This window comes from Callorhinchus milii, unplaced genomic scaffold (assembly GCF_018977255.1).
Source record: "Callorhinchus milii isolate IMCB2004 unplaced genomic scaffold, IMCB_Cmil_1.0 Scaffold514, whole genome shotgun sequence".
NCBI lineage: Eukaryota > Metazoa > Chordata > Chondrichthyes > Chimaeriformes > Callorhinchidae > Callorhinchus > Callorhinchus milii.
In genome coordinates, this window is record NW_024705255.1 from 43208 (window position 1) to 58692 (window position 15485).

General features: G+C 52.3%; 1 protein-coding gene across 1 annotated transcript in view; it reads left to right on the top strand.

The window, feature by feature from the left end:
* The window catches only part of LOC103171988 (solute carrier organic anion transporter family member 2B1), a 51607-nt gene extending 37607 nt beyond the window's left edge, over positions 1-14000 (top strand). Inside the window, exons 8-12 of the mRNA XM_042346266.1 lie at positions 1833-1992; positions 9134-9294; positions 10253-10317; positions 10724-10844; positions 13334-14000. Coding sequence (XP_042202200.1) covers positions 1833-1992; positions 9134-9294; positions 10253-10317; positions 10724-10844; positions 13334-13430 — 604 coding nt within the window. The 3' untranslated portion in view covers positions 13431-14000. The remainder of the gene's footprint in view (positions 1-1832; positions 1993-9133; positions 9295-10252; positions 10318-10723; positions 10845-13333) is intronic.
* The last annotated feature ends 1485 nt before the right edge of the window (positions 14001-15485 follow it).

Consider the following 15485-nt stretch of genomic DNA (forward strand, 5'->3'; position numbering starts at 1 on the left):
TTTCCATTTGTGTCTCTGTTTCTTTCTCTTTGTTTCTTTGTGTCTCTCTCTGTGTCTCTATGTATGTGTATCTCTCTGTGTCTTTATCTGTGTCTCTGTATTTTTCTCTATATCTCTGTGTGTGTCTCTCCCTCTGTGTCTCTCTCAAAGTGTCTCCCTCCTTGCCAATCTCCCCAGCTCCACTATCCTATCCACAAATTTGTAATGTTGTTGGTTAGATCACTTGCCTCGCAAGTGAGATGACCTGGGTTCGATTCCCGGGAAAGGAGAACCTCAGGTAAGTTTCCTTAATCCGCACTCCTCTGTTTACCTAGAAGTAAGCAGGATCCTGGTTGTTGGTTGATTAACGGATTGTTTTCTAGGAGTAATAATCCCTTAAAAAAAGGTGGTCACTCAATCCTTCCAACAAATCTAACAGAATGTTTTGAAGAGGTGACTGCGAGGGTTGATGAGGAAAATGCGGTGGACGTTATTTACATGGATTTCAAAAAGGCTTTTGACACAGTACCGCATAAGAGATTAATACAAAAATTAGAGGCCCACGGGTACAAAGGGGACAGTAGCCGTTTGGATTAGGAACTGACTGTGTGACAGAAAGTAGAGGGTGGTGGTTAATGGGTGTTTCTTGAAATGGAAGGAGGTGTCCCCCAGGGATTGGTATAGGGACCACTGCTCTTTCTAATATTTATCAATGATCTGAACTTGGGCACAGAGAGCACTATTTCCAGGTTTGCAGATGATGCCAAGTTAGGTCGGGTAGTAAATAGTGAAGAAGATTGTGACGGACTGCAGGCAGACATACACAGAATGGTGGAAAGGGCTGACATGTGGCAGATGGATTTCAATGTGGATAAGTATGAGGTGATACACTTAGGGAGGAAAAATGATAGGAGGCAATATAGACTTAGTAGCTCAATCTTAAGGGGGTGAACGTACAGAGATCTGGGCGTTCAAGTAAGCGAATCATTAAAGGTAGTGGGGCAGGTAGATAGGGCAGTAAAAAAGGCATTTGGTGTACTGAGCTTCATTAGTAGGGGCACAGAGTATAAGAGTAGGGGTTATGGTTAATCTGTACAAAACACTGGTTAGGCCTCAGCTGGAGTACTGCATCCAGTTCTGGGCACCTTACCTCAGGAAGGACATTAAGCCACTGGAAAGGGTACAGAGGAGATTCACGAGAATGATACCAGGAATGGGGAACCTTAGCTATGAGGACAGACTGGAGAAGTTAGGACTTTTCCCATTAGAGCAGAGAAGGTTACGTGGGGACCTGATAGAGGTCTTCAAGATCATGAAAGGTTTCGACAGGCGAGATAGGGAGAAGCTGTTTCCGCTGGTAGGTGTGTCTGTGACCCGTGGTCACAGTCTTAAGATATCTACCAAAAGAAGCAGAGGGGAGGTTAGAAGAAATGTTTTCACTCAGCGAGTTGTTGGGATTTGGAATGATCCGCCCGAAAGGGCAGTGACGTCCGATTCGATAACAGCTTTTAAGAGAGAACTGGAGAGGTATCGGGGAAGACGGGTTATGGGGAGAAAGCTGGTGATTGGGGTTAGTGAAAGTGACGCTCTGTCAAAGAGCCGCACAGACTCGATGGGCCGAATGGCCTTCTGTGCCGTAACGTTCTATGAATCTATGAATCTATGAATTCACTTTACCATATATTCTGTGAAGCACTTTGAGTTTTGAATCAAGGATTATTATTATTATTATTTGGGAGATAATATATCAGTAGTTCAGGTCATGACATGTGCAAGCGACGGGCTGGAAGGTGGATGATGAACTGGATGGACTTTGGTTTTCTCCACTCCGATGTTCCTATGATCTTCTGCAGGACCCTGAGCCCCACAATACTCCTGCCGTGCAGTCAGAACTGCTCCTGTGATCCCCAGGCCTTCAACCCCGTCTGTGCCAGCACCGGCCTCGAGTTTGTCTCCCCCTGTCTCGCCGGCTGCAAGTCCATCTCCTTCACCACGGCCCAAGGCAGAGTGCAGGTAAGAGAGCTTTGATCTTCTGTCCCACATTGCCACTCTTCACCCTAGCTCAGTCTCTCTCTCTCTCTCTCGCCCCTGAATTGGTCTCTGTCACGCTCTGCGTGCTCGCTCTCTGTGTGTTTGTGTCTCTCTGTGTTCTCTCTCTGTCTCTCTCTCCCTCTCTCTGTTAAAATAGTTGTTAAAAGAAACAGAGGGGAAGTGAGGAGAAATGTTTTCACACAGCGAGTTGTTGTTGCCTGAAAGGCTGGGGGAAGCTAATTCCATAAAAACTTTTAAGAGAGAAGCAGATAATTATTTGGGAAAGAAAAGTTTGCAGGGCTATGGGGAGAGTCTGGGGGAGTGGGGTTGATCAGGGATATGGGGAGAGTGTGGGGGAGTGGGGTTGATCAAGGCTATGGGGAGAGGGCGGGGGAGTGGGGTTGATCAGGGCTATGGGGAGAGCACTGGGGAGTGGGGTTGATCAGGGCTATGGGAAGAGCGCTGGGGAGTGGGGTTGATCAGGGCTATGGGGAGAGCGCGAGGGAGTGGGGTTGATCAAGGCTATGGGGAGAGGGCGGGGGAGTGGGGTTGATCAGGGCTATGGGGAGAGCACTGGGGAGTGGGGTTGATCAGGGCTATGGGAAGAGCGCTGGGGAGTGGGGTTGATCAGGGCTATGGGGAGAGCGCGGGGGGAAGTGGGGTTGATCAGGGTTATGGGGAGAGCGCGGTGGGGAGTGGGGTTGATCAGGGCTATGGGGAGAGCGCGGTGGGGAGTGGGGTTGATCAGGGCTATGGGGAGAGCGCGGTGGGGAGTGAGGTTGATCAGGGCTATGGGGAGAGCGCGGTGGGGAGTGAGGTTGATCAGGGCTATGGGGAGAGCGCGGTGGGGAGTGAGGTTGATCAGGGCTATGGGGAGAGCGCGGTGGGGAGTGGGGTTGATCAGGGCTATGGGGAGAGCGCGGTGGGGAGTGAGGTTGATCAGGGCTATGGGGAGAGCGCGGTGGGGAGTGAGGTTGATCAGGGCTATGGGGAGAGCGCGGTGGGGAGTGAGGTTGATCAGGGCTATGGGGAGAGCGGGGGAGTGGGGTCTGAGTTTCTTTCTGTCTATCTCTGCTCTCTGTATGTGTGTTTGTGTCTGCATGTGTGTATCTCTCTGTGTCTCTCAGGGTTCCCAGCCGTTTCCTCAAACTCTTGCTCTCTTGTCTCGGGGTCAGGAGGTTGTGGGTTCGAGCCCCACGTCAGGGTCTCTGAGCTCACAGTCCAGGCTGACTCTCCAGTGCAGCGCTGGGGGGAGACAGAGAGAGAGAGAGAGAGAGCGTTGACGTTTGATGCGTTGACGTATAAAATACCAGGAAGAACAGTGTGAGCAGCAGAGCTGTATGCCACAAACTGACATCAATTGGCAAACAGTTGCCCCACGCTCCTGCCCCAAAACAACACTGACATCTTATCCTGGAGTCGGGCCGTGGGGGAAACTCTTTGTTGTAAAGTGATAATCGATTCCCAGGCAGGGCAAAACATTGGGCAAGTTTCCTTACTCCTCACACTCACACTCACTTAAGTACTCATACAACAACAACAACAAGATTCCATTTATAGAGCGCCTTTCACGTCGGGAGGACGTCCCAAGGCACTGTACAGTTGGGTCAGGACCCGAGCAGTGGGGGAAATGGTCAGGGCGAGGGGAGGGAAGGGAGGGAGCGAGGAGGGGGGAAATGGTCAGGGTGAGGGGAGGGAAGGGAGGGAGCGAGGAGGGGGGAAATGGTCAGGGTGAGGGGAGGGAAGGGGGGGAGCAAGGGAGGGGGAGATGGTCAGGGTGAGGGGAGGGAAGGGAGGGAGCGAGGAGGGGGTAGAGAGTCACAGGTGAGCTGAAGGCACGATCAACGAGAAAGGTCTTGAGACCGGCCTTGAAGGAGGAAAGGGAGGAAGCAGCGAAGGCACTGGGGATGGAGTTCCAGAGCCTGGGGGCTGAGAGGCTGAAGGCCCGACCACCGATGGTAGGGCGGTTGGGGCGGGGGATGTGGAGCAGACCGGAGCCAGAGGAACGGAGGGGACGGGCAGGTATGTGGGGGGATAGTAGGTCAGAGAGGTAGGAGGGAGCGAGGCCGTGAATGTCCTTGTAGGTGAGGATGAGGATTTTGAAATCGATCCTCTGGGACTATGGGGGAGGAGAGCGGGGGAGTGAGGGGTGAGGGCGGGCGAGGGTGGGAGAGAGGGTGAGGGTGGGAGTGAGGGCGAGGGTGAGGGGCGAGGGTGGGAGTGAGTGCGAGAGGGTGGAGGAGTGGGGAGGGGAGTGAGGTGGTCGGGTTGTCATGGTGCGGGACAGTACATGAGCTGCAGAGTTCTGAATGACCTGCAGTGTGGAGGGAGGGCCCGGAAGGCCGACGAGGAGAGAGTTCCCATAGTCGGCCTGAGGTGATAAAGGTGTGGACCAGAGTTTCAGCGCGTGAGGGGTGAGAGTAGTGGCGATGTTCCGGAGGTGATGGAAGGCGGTGCCAGTTGTGGTGCGGATATGAGGGAGAAAGGACAGCTCAGGGTCGAACAGAACCCGAGGTTCCTGATGGCTTTGAGAGGTGGAGAGTGCGGATGCTGATGGTGTCAGCGCCTGAGGTGCGGAGGCGCTGACGTGAGCCAATCAGGAGGGCCTCAGTTTTGCACACGTTGAGCTGAAGAAAGTTGTCTCTCGTCCAGGACTCGATGTCGGACAGACAGCTGTCAGGACATCGGTGGTCGTGGAGTTGAGGGTAGAGGAGGAAAGGTAGAGTTGGGTGTCATCCGCATACATGTGGAAGTTAACCCCATGTCTGCGGATGATGTCACCACAGGGGGAGCATATAGAGGGTGAAGAGGAGGGGACCGAGGACAGAGCCCTGAGGGACACCGCACGAGACAGTGCGGGGGGTGGAGGAAAAACCATTCGTGGAAACAAAGTGAAGACGGTGGGAGAGGTACGACCTAAACCACTCAAGGACAGGGCCTTGAAGGTTGAGGTGGGAGGACAAGCGGTGGAGGAGGATAGTGTGGTCGACCGTATCGAATGCTGCCGATAGGTCGAGGAGGACGAGGAGGCAGAGGGAGCCCTGGTCACAGATGGTCAGGATGTCATTGGTGACCTTGACCAGGGCAGTTTCTGTGCTATGGGCAGCACGGAAACCCGACTGAAGGGGTTCGAATAATGAATGGGTGGAGAGGAAAGAGCGCAGCTGGGAGGCGACAACTCGTTCCAGGACCTTGGACAGGAAGGGGAGGTTGGAGATGGGCCGGTAGCTTGATAGCTGCCACGCATCAAGGGAGGGTTTTTTCAAGGTGGGAGTGATGGTGGCAATTTTTAAGGGAATGGGAACAGAGCCACAGGAGAGGGACAGGTTGATGATGTCTGTGATATGGAGCAAGGAGGTGGAGCTGGGAGATAAGGAGTGGAGTGGGGATGGGGTCAAGGGAGCAGGTGTTGGGTTTCAGGGATAGGATGAGTTTGGTGACAGAGGGTGGGGAAACGGGTACGAAAGTGTGTAGGGGAGGATGGGTAGGAGTCGGAGTGTGGGAGGGAAGGGGTGGGGGGTTGGTGGATGTTGGAGGGGAAGTGACCGCGGAGCGAATTCCCTTGATTTTGGATTCAAGGAAATCCAGCATCTCCTCGCAGTGAAGGTTGGAGGAGATGACCTGCGCGGGGTGGCGGGGGGAATGGAGGAGTCGGGATATGGTAGAAAACAGTAGCCTGGGGTTGTCCTTCGCCTCCAGGATTATCCTGGAGAAGAAGGACGACTTGGCCGAGGCTAGAGTGGAGCGGTAGATATTGAGGAGGTCCAGCCAGATTTGTCGGTGGACCGTTAGGCCAGATTTGAGGCAGGTGCGTTCAGCGGCCCACACCTGGCTCTTCAGTGAGCGGATGGTGAACCAGGGGGAGGAGCGAGAGTAGGATACAGTACGGGAGGTGATGGGGACAAGAGTGTCGAGTGTGGAGGAGAGGGTGTGGTGGAGGAGGGTGAGAGGAGAAGAGGGGTCAGTGAGGGTTGAAGGCCAGAGGGAGAGGAGTTCAGAGGACTCCAAGGCAGCGGTTAGGGATTGTGGGGGTAACTTCTTCCAGGGCGGTAGAAGATGGTGGTGGGTCTGGTGGAGGTGGGGAGGGGGGTGGAGGTGGTGAAGGAGATGAAGTGGTGATCGGAGACGGCCTTGTCGGTGATAGTGACATCCGAGACACTGAGGCCCCGGGTGATCACCAAGTCGAGTGGGTGGCCGTGACTGTGAGTGGGGGAGTTGATGTGGAGGGAGAGGTTGAGCGAGGAGAGCAGGGAAGAGAAGTCTGAGGAGGTGGAGCAGGAGGGGGTGAAGTGCAGGTTAAAGTCACCCAGGACACACACTCACACACATACACTCACACACACACATACACACTCACACTCACTTAAATACTCACACACGCATACACTCACATACACACACACTCACATACACACACACACACTTAGATATATAACACACACTCTCATACACACACACACACATACACACTCAAACACACACACACTCACTTAGATACACACACCCACATACACACTCACCCACACACAGGCCTCTGTTTACCAACAGTATGTAGGAACCTGGTTGTTAGTCGATTGGCGCATCCGGGGGTAATAATCCCTTCACTCACTGCTGTGCGCAATTGGCTGCCGTGTTTCACCCACAAATACACAGTCAGTTCACTTTACAGCAGATCCTGTGAAGCGCTTTGAGACGTCTCGAAGACGTGATAAGGCATTGTATCAAATGCCAGGATTATTCTTAATCACAATAACAGCAACAATTCTTACAATTCATATCAGCTCAGAAGACGTGGTGCTCTGTAATCAAAACCATCAATTCTGGGAATCAACTGCTGAGATCATCATTTATACAAACAGCCCCCGGGCTCTGCTGCTCTGCCGACTGCTCTGCCAACCTCACTGGTTTAAGGAGAACTCTCTCCATTTCTGTTCCACTCGCTCATCTGCTCATGTTCATGGGGAAGGAAAGGACAAGGAAGAGAGAAAGAGGGCGAGAGTTCTAGGGGTCATAGCGGCTGAAAACACAGCCACCGGCATTGGAACGTAGGGGAGGGGGGACAAGTATGAGCCTGAATTTTTTAATAAACCGGATGCAGGCCATGGCCGGCTCCGGAAAAAAATACCTTCAAACTGGTTTTACTGCAATACAACAATGACTGGAATCTGGGAGTTCAGCCACATTCTGCCGTTCCCTCGACTCGAGAGGGAATATAACCTACAGTGGGGGAGCGAGCCCCAGCACAGACACGATGGGTGAAAAGACATTAAGATAAGTTCATGTCTGTGTCTTTGGATGATAAAAATCCCACGACAGTACTGAGGGAAAAACAAGAGAAGGGAATTTCTCCCAGATCAATTCCCCAGATAAATTCTTTTGTGTTTGTGTGTGGGAAATGTCTATGAAGTATTTGTTCTGTTTACTTTGTACAAGTGACGCTTCTCAGTTAACAGATGTAAAAGGAGTTACACAAACACAGGTTTCCTTCCTGGATCTATTTATTGCCCTTTGACCGAAGAAAGAAATTTATCACAATCTCACTCTTCAACCCATTGATTTATGATTCAATGCAATTATTGAATCATGATTGAATTATTGAATTATGATCCAGTGGAGTCCTGTAGCTCAGTGGTTAGAGCACTCGCTTTGCGAGCGAGAGACCTGAGTTCAATTCCAGGCAGAGGGCGAAACCTCGGGCAAGTTTCCTTACTCCACACAGAGCCTAATAATAATCCCTCCAAATCAAAACAATAATAAATTGCTCATTTTCAATCCACGACTGTTTGTGGGACATTGCTGCGCGCAATCTGCTGCCGCGTTCGCCCACAAATAGACAGTCAATTCACTTTACAGTGTATTCTGTGAACTGCTTTGGGACGTCGAGAAGACGTGAAAAGCACTATATCAAATGCAAGGATTATAATTATTATATTATATTATGATGTCAGCCCGGCTCAGTGCGTGTCGGCCCGGCTCAGTGCGTGTCGGCCCGGCTCAGTGCGTGTCGGCCCGGCTCAGTGCGTGTCGGCCCGGCTCAGTGCGTGTCGGCCCGGCTCAGCGCGTGTCGGCCCGGCTCAGTGCGTGTCGGCCCGGCTCAGTGCGTGTCGGCCCGGCTCAGTGCGTGTCGGCCCGGCTCAGTGCGTGTCGGCCCGGCTCCGCGTGTCGGCCCGGCTCAGTGCGTGTCGGCCCGGCTCAGTGCGTGTCGGCCCGGCTCCGCGTGTCGGCCCGGCTCAGTGCGTGTCGGCCCGGCTCAGTGCGTGTCGGCCCGGCTCAGCGCGTGTCGGCCCGGCTCAGTGCGTGTCGGCCCGGCTCAGTGCGTGTCGGCCCGGCTCAGTGCGTGTCGGCCCGGCTCAGTGCGTGTCGGCCCGGCTCAGTGCGTGTCGGCCCGGCTCAGTGTCAGTCTGGCTCACAGACACAGTCTAAGCTGATGCTCCAATGCAGTGCTGGGGGGGTGGGGGGGTGGCATTGTGGGAGGTGCCGTCCTCCCGATGAGCCATTACCCCCCGGTTAGGGTTAGGGTCTGCCTGTTCGGGGGGATGTTAAAGATCCCACGGCTGTTGGGAAAGAGAAGGGAGTTTCTCTCTCTCTCTCTCCTGGTGTCCTGGACAACAATCCCCCAATAACACGTCCCTCGCTCCGTGGCTGTGTGTGGGAAGTGCTGCCAACTATACTTTACTCCTGTGAAACGCTTTGGAATGTTTCTTTACTCCACACTCAGGCCTCTGTTTACTGGGCAGAAGCAGGAACCCAGTTGTTGGTCAATTGGCAAATCATTTGTATTAATAAAAAATTGGTGACTTCAATCCATGACTGTGTGTGAGACACTCACTGCTGTGTGCAATTTGTTATCGTGTTTCATCCACAAAATACAGTCACTCCACTTGACACTATATTGTGCGAAGGGTTTTGAGATGTCTCAACGATGTGATCAGCGCTGTATGGAATGCCGGGATTATTATGATGATATCTGAGAAGCTATGCCTAACATTTGGAACTCCTTCTGTCTGGGTAACCCCTTGTCTCTCGGCCCCACCCCACCCCACCCCAGCCATGTATGGCTCTGTGAGGCGTTACTCTGTGTCTGGGCGCTGTGTGAACGCTGTTGTTGTTGTGATCTCCCCAGAACTACACAGACTGTAGCTGCCTGGGCCCTGGGGAATGGGCCACACCAGGGACGTGTGGCGCTGGCTGCTCCCACCTCCTGATGCCCTTCATGCTGCTGCTCACATTGATGGGGTTTACAGCCAGTCTCTCTCAGACCCCGTCCTTCATCCTAGTGCTGCGGTGAGTCTGCTTTTCCTAATATTATTTTATACTATACAATACAGTCTGTTATTAACACTGACATCTCTATATAGTGACATCTCTATACAGTCTGTTATTAACAGTCGCACCTCTGTATAGTGACACATGGTCTGAAATTAACAGTGAGCACCTCTATATCATCTAATATTAATAGTGAGAACCTCTATACAGTCTGTTATTAACAATAACACCTCTATATGACTATAAGACCGACACCTCTATATAGTGACACCTCTATATATCTGTTATTAACAGTGACATCTCTATATAGTCTGATATTAACAGTTAAACCTCCACCAGCACTCTCTCTCTCTCCCCCCAACGCTCTTTCTATCTCTCCCCCCAGCACTCTCTCTCTCTCTCCCCCACGCTCTCTCCCCTAGTGCTCTCTCTCTCTCACTCTCCCCCCAGCACTCTCTCTCTCTCTCTCTTTCTCCCCCACACTCTCTCCCCTAGTGCTCTCTCTCTCTCACTCTCCCTCCAGCGCTCTCTCTCTCCCCCCAGCGCTCTTTCTATCTCTCCCCCCAGCACTCTCTCTCTCTCTCTCTCCCCCACGCTCTCTCTCCCCTAGTGCTCTCTCTTTCTCTCTCCCCCCAGCTCTCTTTCTATCTCTCCCCCCAACGCTCTCTCTCTCTTTATCTCTCCTCGCAGCGCTCTCTCTCTCTCTCCCCCACCAGCGCTCTCTCTCTCTCTCTCGCTCCAGCGCTATCTCTCTCTCTCTCCCCCCAGCGCTCTCTCTCTCTCTCTCTCCCCCCAGTGCGCTCTCCCTCTCCCCTCAGTGCTCTGACTCTCCCCAGCGCTCTGACTCCCCCCAGCGCTCTCTCCCCAGCGCTCTGACTCTCCCCAGCGTTGTGCTGGAGTGTCAGGCTGGACTGTGAGGTGTGAGGCTGGTGTCTGGGTTGTGTGTCTGGAATGATGTGTCTGGTTGGATTTCCAGGTCAGTGAAGCCACAGGACAAATCCTTTGCCATCGGAATCCAGTACATGCTGTTCCGTGCACTCGGTAAGTGCTGGGGGTCTGTTAGCACTGATCACAACAGCAAAAAGTCCCTTCAGAACCCCCCCACTACCCCCGCCTGCCCGTCCCCCCATCACGGCATTGAGCTGTTGTCACTGTCCCAAACACTGGGATCAGCCTCTGTCTCTGTCTCTAAGGTGGGGGTGGGGGGAGAGTGGGGGGCTGGTGAGGGGCTGGTGGACACTCTCTCCCTCTGACCCTCCGCCCCCTCTTTCACCCTCTTCAGATCGCGTCTGAAGACCTTCCTTTTTGACCTACGTTCCCCTCCCGCACCTCCACTCGCTGCGTCACTCCAACAGGAAGCCGCCTGCTTGAGGCCCGCTGGGTAAACGTGGTTGTTGTTGTTGTTGTTGATGATGATGGTGTCTGTCTCCTGCCCGGTGTGGTGCAGCCTGGCTGCCAGGACCTATACTGTACGGACGGGTGATCGATAAAACCTGTATCCACTGGGAAACCAAGTGCGGGGAGCAGACAGCCTGCAGATACTATGATCTCGATCGGTTCCGGATCAGGTGTGTTCTCCGTCCTCCTCCCGCTGCCCTCACACCAGCCCCCGACCACCAGTGTAGTGACTGTTTTTATAACGATGGTCCTCCTTACGTTACATACAGCTCCTTTCATGTCTCGAGGAGGTCCCAAAGCACTTCACAGGATTCACTGCAAAGTGTAGTCACTGTTTGTGGGCAAACACGGAGCCAATTTATGCCCAGAAACATCCGCGCAAACAGCCAGGAAGTGACTGTATCTGGGTCTTGTCGGCCAGGACAACAGGAGAGAGAGAGCGAGAGAGAGAGAGAGGAGCTCCCGTCTCTATTTCCGACAGCATCGAGGGATCTTTAACGTCACTGACACTGTGACAGTCTCCCCCGGTGCTGCGCGGCATTTGATGCAGCGCCTCATCATGTTGTTGAGACGTCCCAAAGTGCTTCACGGAATATACTGTAAAGTGGAGTGACTGAGGAGCTTGGACAAAAATCAGCAGCTAATTGCTGACAGTCACAGTCAGTCACTGTCACACACATATCACTGTCACACACATATCACTGTCACACACATATCACTGTCACACACACAGTCACTGTCACACACACACAGTCACTGTCTCACACACACAGTCACTGTCACACACACAGTCACTGTCACACACAGTCACTGTCACACACATATCACTGTCACACACATATCACTGTCACACACATATCACTGTCACACACACAGTCACTGTCACACACACACAGTCACTGTCACACACATATCACTGTCACACACATATCACTGTCACACACACACAGTCACTGTCTCACACACACAGTCACTGTCTCACACACACAGTCACTGTCACACACATATCACTGTCACACACATATCACTGTCACACACAGTCACTGTCTCACACACACAGTCACAGTCACACACAGTCACTGTCACACACATATCACTGTCACACACATATCACTGTCACACACACAGTCACTGTCACACACACACAGTCACTGTCACACACATATCACTGTCACACACATATCACTGTCACACACACAGTCACTGTCACACACACATAGTCACTGTCACACACATATCACTGTCACACACATATCACTGTCACACACACAGTCACTGTCTCACACACACAGTCACTGTCTCACACACACAGTCACTGTCACACACATATCACTGTCACACACACAGTCACTGTCACACACACACAGTCACTGTCTCACACACACAGTCACTGTCTCAAACACACAGTCACTGTCACACACATATCACTGTCACACACATATCACTGTCACACACACAGTCACTGTCACACACACACAGTCACTGTCACACACAGTCACTGTCACACACATATCACTGTCACACACACAGTCACTGTCACACACACACAGTCACCGTCTCACACACACAGTCACTGTCACACACACAGTCACTGTGACACACACAGTCACTGTCACACACACAGTCACTGTGACACACACAGTCACTGTCAGACACACAGTCACTGTCACACACACAGTCACTGTCACACACACACAGTCACCGTCTCACACACACAGTCACTGTCACACACACAGTCACTGTCTCACACACGCAGTCACTGTCACACACACACAGTCACTGTTACACACACACAGTCACTGTCACACACACAGTCACTGTCTACACACACACAGTCACTGTCACACACACTGTCACACACACACAGTCACTGACACACACACAGTGACCGTCACACACACAGTCACTGTCACACACACACAGTCACTGTCACACTCACTGTCACACACACACAGTCACTGTCACACACACAGTGACCGTCACACACACAGTCACTGTCGCACACACACAGTCACTGTCACACACAGTGACCGTCACACACACAGTCACTGTCACACACACACACAGTCACTGTCACACACACACAGTCACTGTCACACACACACAGTCACCGTCTCACACACACAGTCACTGTCACACACACAGTCACTGTCACACACACACAGTCACTGTCACACACACAGTGACCGTCACACACACAGTGACCGTCTCACACACACAGTGACCGTCACACACACAGTCATGGAATGACTGAACAAATTTTTTTGAAGGAGTTATTTGCCACACAAAGTGATCCACCAATCGACTAACAAACAGGTTCCTACTTACTGCCGGTAAACCGAGGGGTGTGCGCGCGCGTGTGTGTGTGTGTGTGTGAGTGTGTGTGTGTGTGTGGTGAGTGTGTGTGTGTGTGAGTAAGTTTGTGTGTGTGTGTGAGTGTGTACGTCAGAATGAGTGAGTGTGTGTGTGTGAGTGTGAGGGTGTGTGTGTGAGTATGAGGGTGTGTGTGTGAGTGTGTGTGGACTTAGGAAACTGGCCTAAGGGTTCACCCCGGAGCGCCTGGGGTTTGAACCCGTGTCCTGTCGCTCGGGTCAGAGTGTAACCACTGCACAAAGACTCAGATATTGTTGACCTCTGACAGTTGTCTCTGTGTCACCAGGTATATGGGGGTTCAAGTTCTGTTCGAGTGCGGAGCTCTGATCTGCTTCTTCGCAGCGAGTTACTTTGTGACGAAGAGGCACAATCGGAGGAGTTAGACGGAGGGGGAGAAGGAAGGAGTGGTCACTCTGACAGACCCTGAGAGTGAGAAGTACAGCCTGAATGACCACATCACCAGACCCCCGGCCATCCCCACTCGCCCACTCGTTTTGATGAGCCAATGACACACAATCAGTACATTTCCTTAGTCCCTGTGAAGGCAAACTGAGCCATTGCCCTGAAACTCCACCTCGTCTTACACTGTCTCACAAGTGTCAGGCTGGCACAGCCGGTAATTTTTTTTTGCTCAGCCGGGTGTCAGACACACATGGAAACCCATCACCGAGTCTCCAAAACAAGCTGAGAATTCCCCACATCCCAACTACACCCGGCAATCCCAGAGATGATCCAACCTTTTAGCCGCTGAGGGCCAAAGGCTGGATTTCTAAATTGCTCATTGGATCACCCTGGTCCTGGTCCAGGCTGACATTCTGGCGGAAGGTCAGATAGTCAGAGACGCCGTCTTTCAGATGAGATGTTAAACCTCACTTCCCCGTCTGTGCTCTGATCAGGTGGACACTGGGAACAAGGGATCTTTAACATCCCCCGATCAGGGCACAGACGGGGAGTGAGGTTTAACATCTCATCTGAAGGACAATGTGTCTCTCTCTCTCTCCCTCTCTCCTCCTCCCCCCTCAGCGCTCTCTCTCTCTCTCCCCCAAGGCTGCCTCTCTCTCTTCTCTCTCTCTCTCCCCCCAGTGCTCTCTCTCTCCCTCCCCCAGCGCTGTCTCTCTTTCTCTTTCTCTCCTCCAGGGCTGCCTCTCTCTTTCTCTCGCGCGCTCTCTCTCCCCCCAGTGCTCTCTCTCTCTCTCCCCCCCCCACCCCAGCTATCTTTCTCTCTCTCCCCCCAGTGCTCTCTCTCTCTCTCTCCCCCTGCCCCAGCGCACTCTGTCTCTCTCCCCCCCCAGTGCTCTCTCTCTCTCTCCCCGCCCCAGCTCTCTCTCTCTCTCTCCCAGCTCTCTCTCTCTCTCTGTCTCCCCAGCGCTGCACTGGAGTGTCAGTCAGGACTGTGAGCTCAGAGCCCCTGACACAGGGGAGAGGGCTCAAACCCACAAACTCCAAACTTGCAAGCGAGAGTGTGAGCGACTGACCGGCTGAGACATAAGATAAGATTCTGGTGGGATTTCTCTGCTATAATAAGCTTTTTTTTAACTGAATCATCGCAAACATTTATAAGTATCTGTGAAACAGTCACCAGACTGAAAATAGCTGTGAAAAACAATGGGGGCGGGGGAATAATAATCATCCTTGCATTTGATATAGTGCCTTATCATGCCATTGAGACGTCTCAAGATATATTATATTTCTGCTGATGTGGTGACTTGAACCCACGACTTTCTGACTCAGAGGTGAGTGAGCAGCTGACTTGTGTAAACCATATGTACAGAGTTTCACCTGAGGCTGTTTATACCCAGACTTTACTCAGATTGTGTACATGGGCTTTACATGTGGTTTACACATTGTTCTCATGGCCAGTATGTGGCTTGGATGTGTTTTGTACTTTACACGTGGTTTGCGCATGGTTTTCACATGGTTTACACGTGCCGCACAGACTGCGTTATCTGGCCAGTGCTGGTGGGGAAGTACACAGAGTGAGAGACTCGCTGGTCAGTCAACGTACGGATGAACACTCCTCATCTCATGATAAAAAGTTCACTGAAAGACTGTATAAGAATATATATAACAGCAAAGCTTTTATTAAAACTCTCTTTAGCTAATGGCCTATTTCCCTGTTGCCTTTTTACGAGACTCGTGTCTGACATACACAGAAACTCCTCACTGTTTAAATCTCCAACAACAAATTACATTTACACAACAACAACTTGCACTTATACAGCTCCCTCCACACAGGGCAGCACCTCAGCACAACTACCACAAGCAGAGCCTGACTCCGAGCCGGGGCCGGGTGGGGGGATGTGTGGTATAAGCACAGGCGGGACTTGATAGAGGAAACAGAGGGGGTGACGCGGGGGGATTGAGAGAAAGCATTCCTGAGTTTTGGGGCCTAGTGGCTGAAAGCTAACGGTGGGGGGGAGGGTACGAGGGACGAGCAG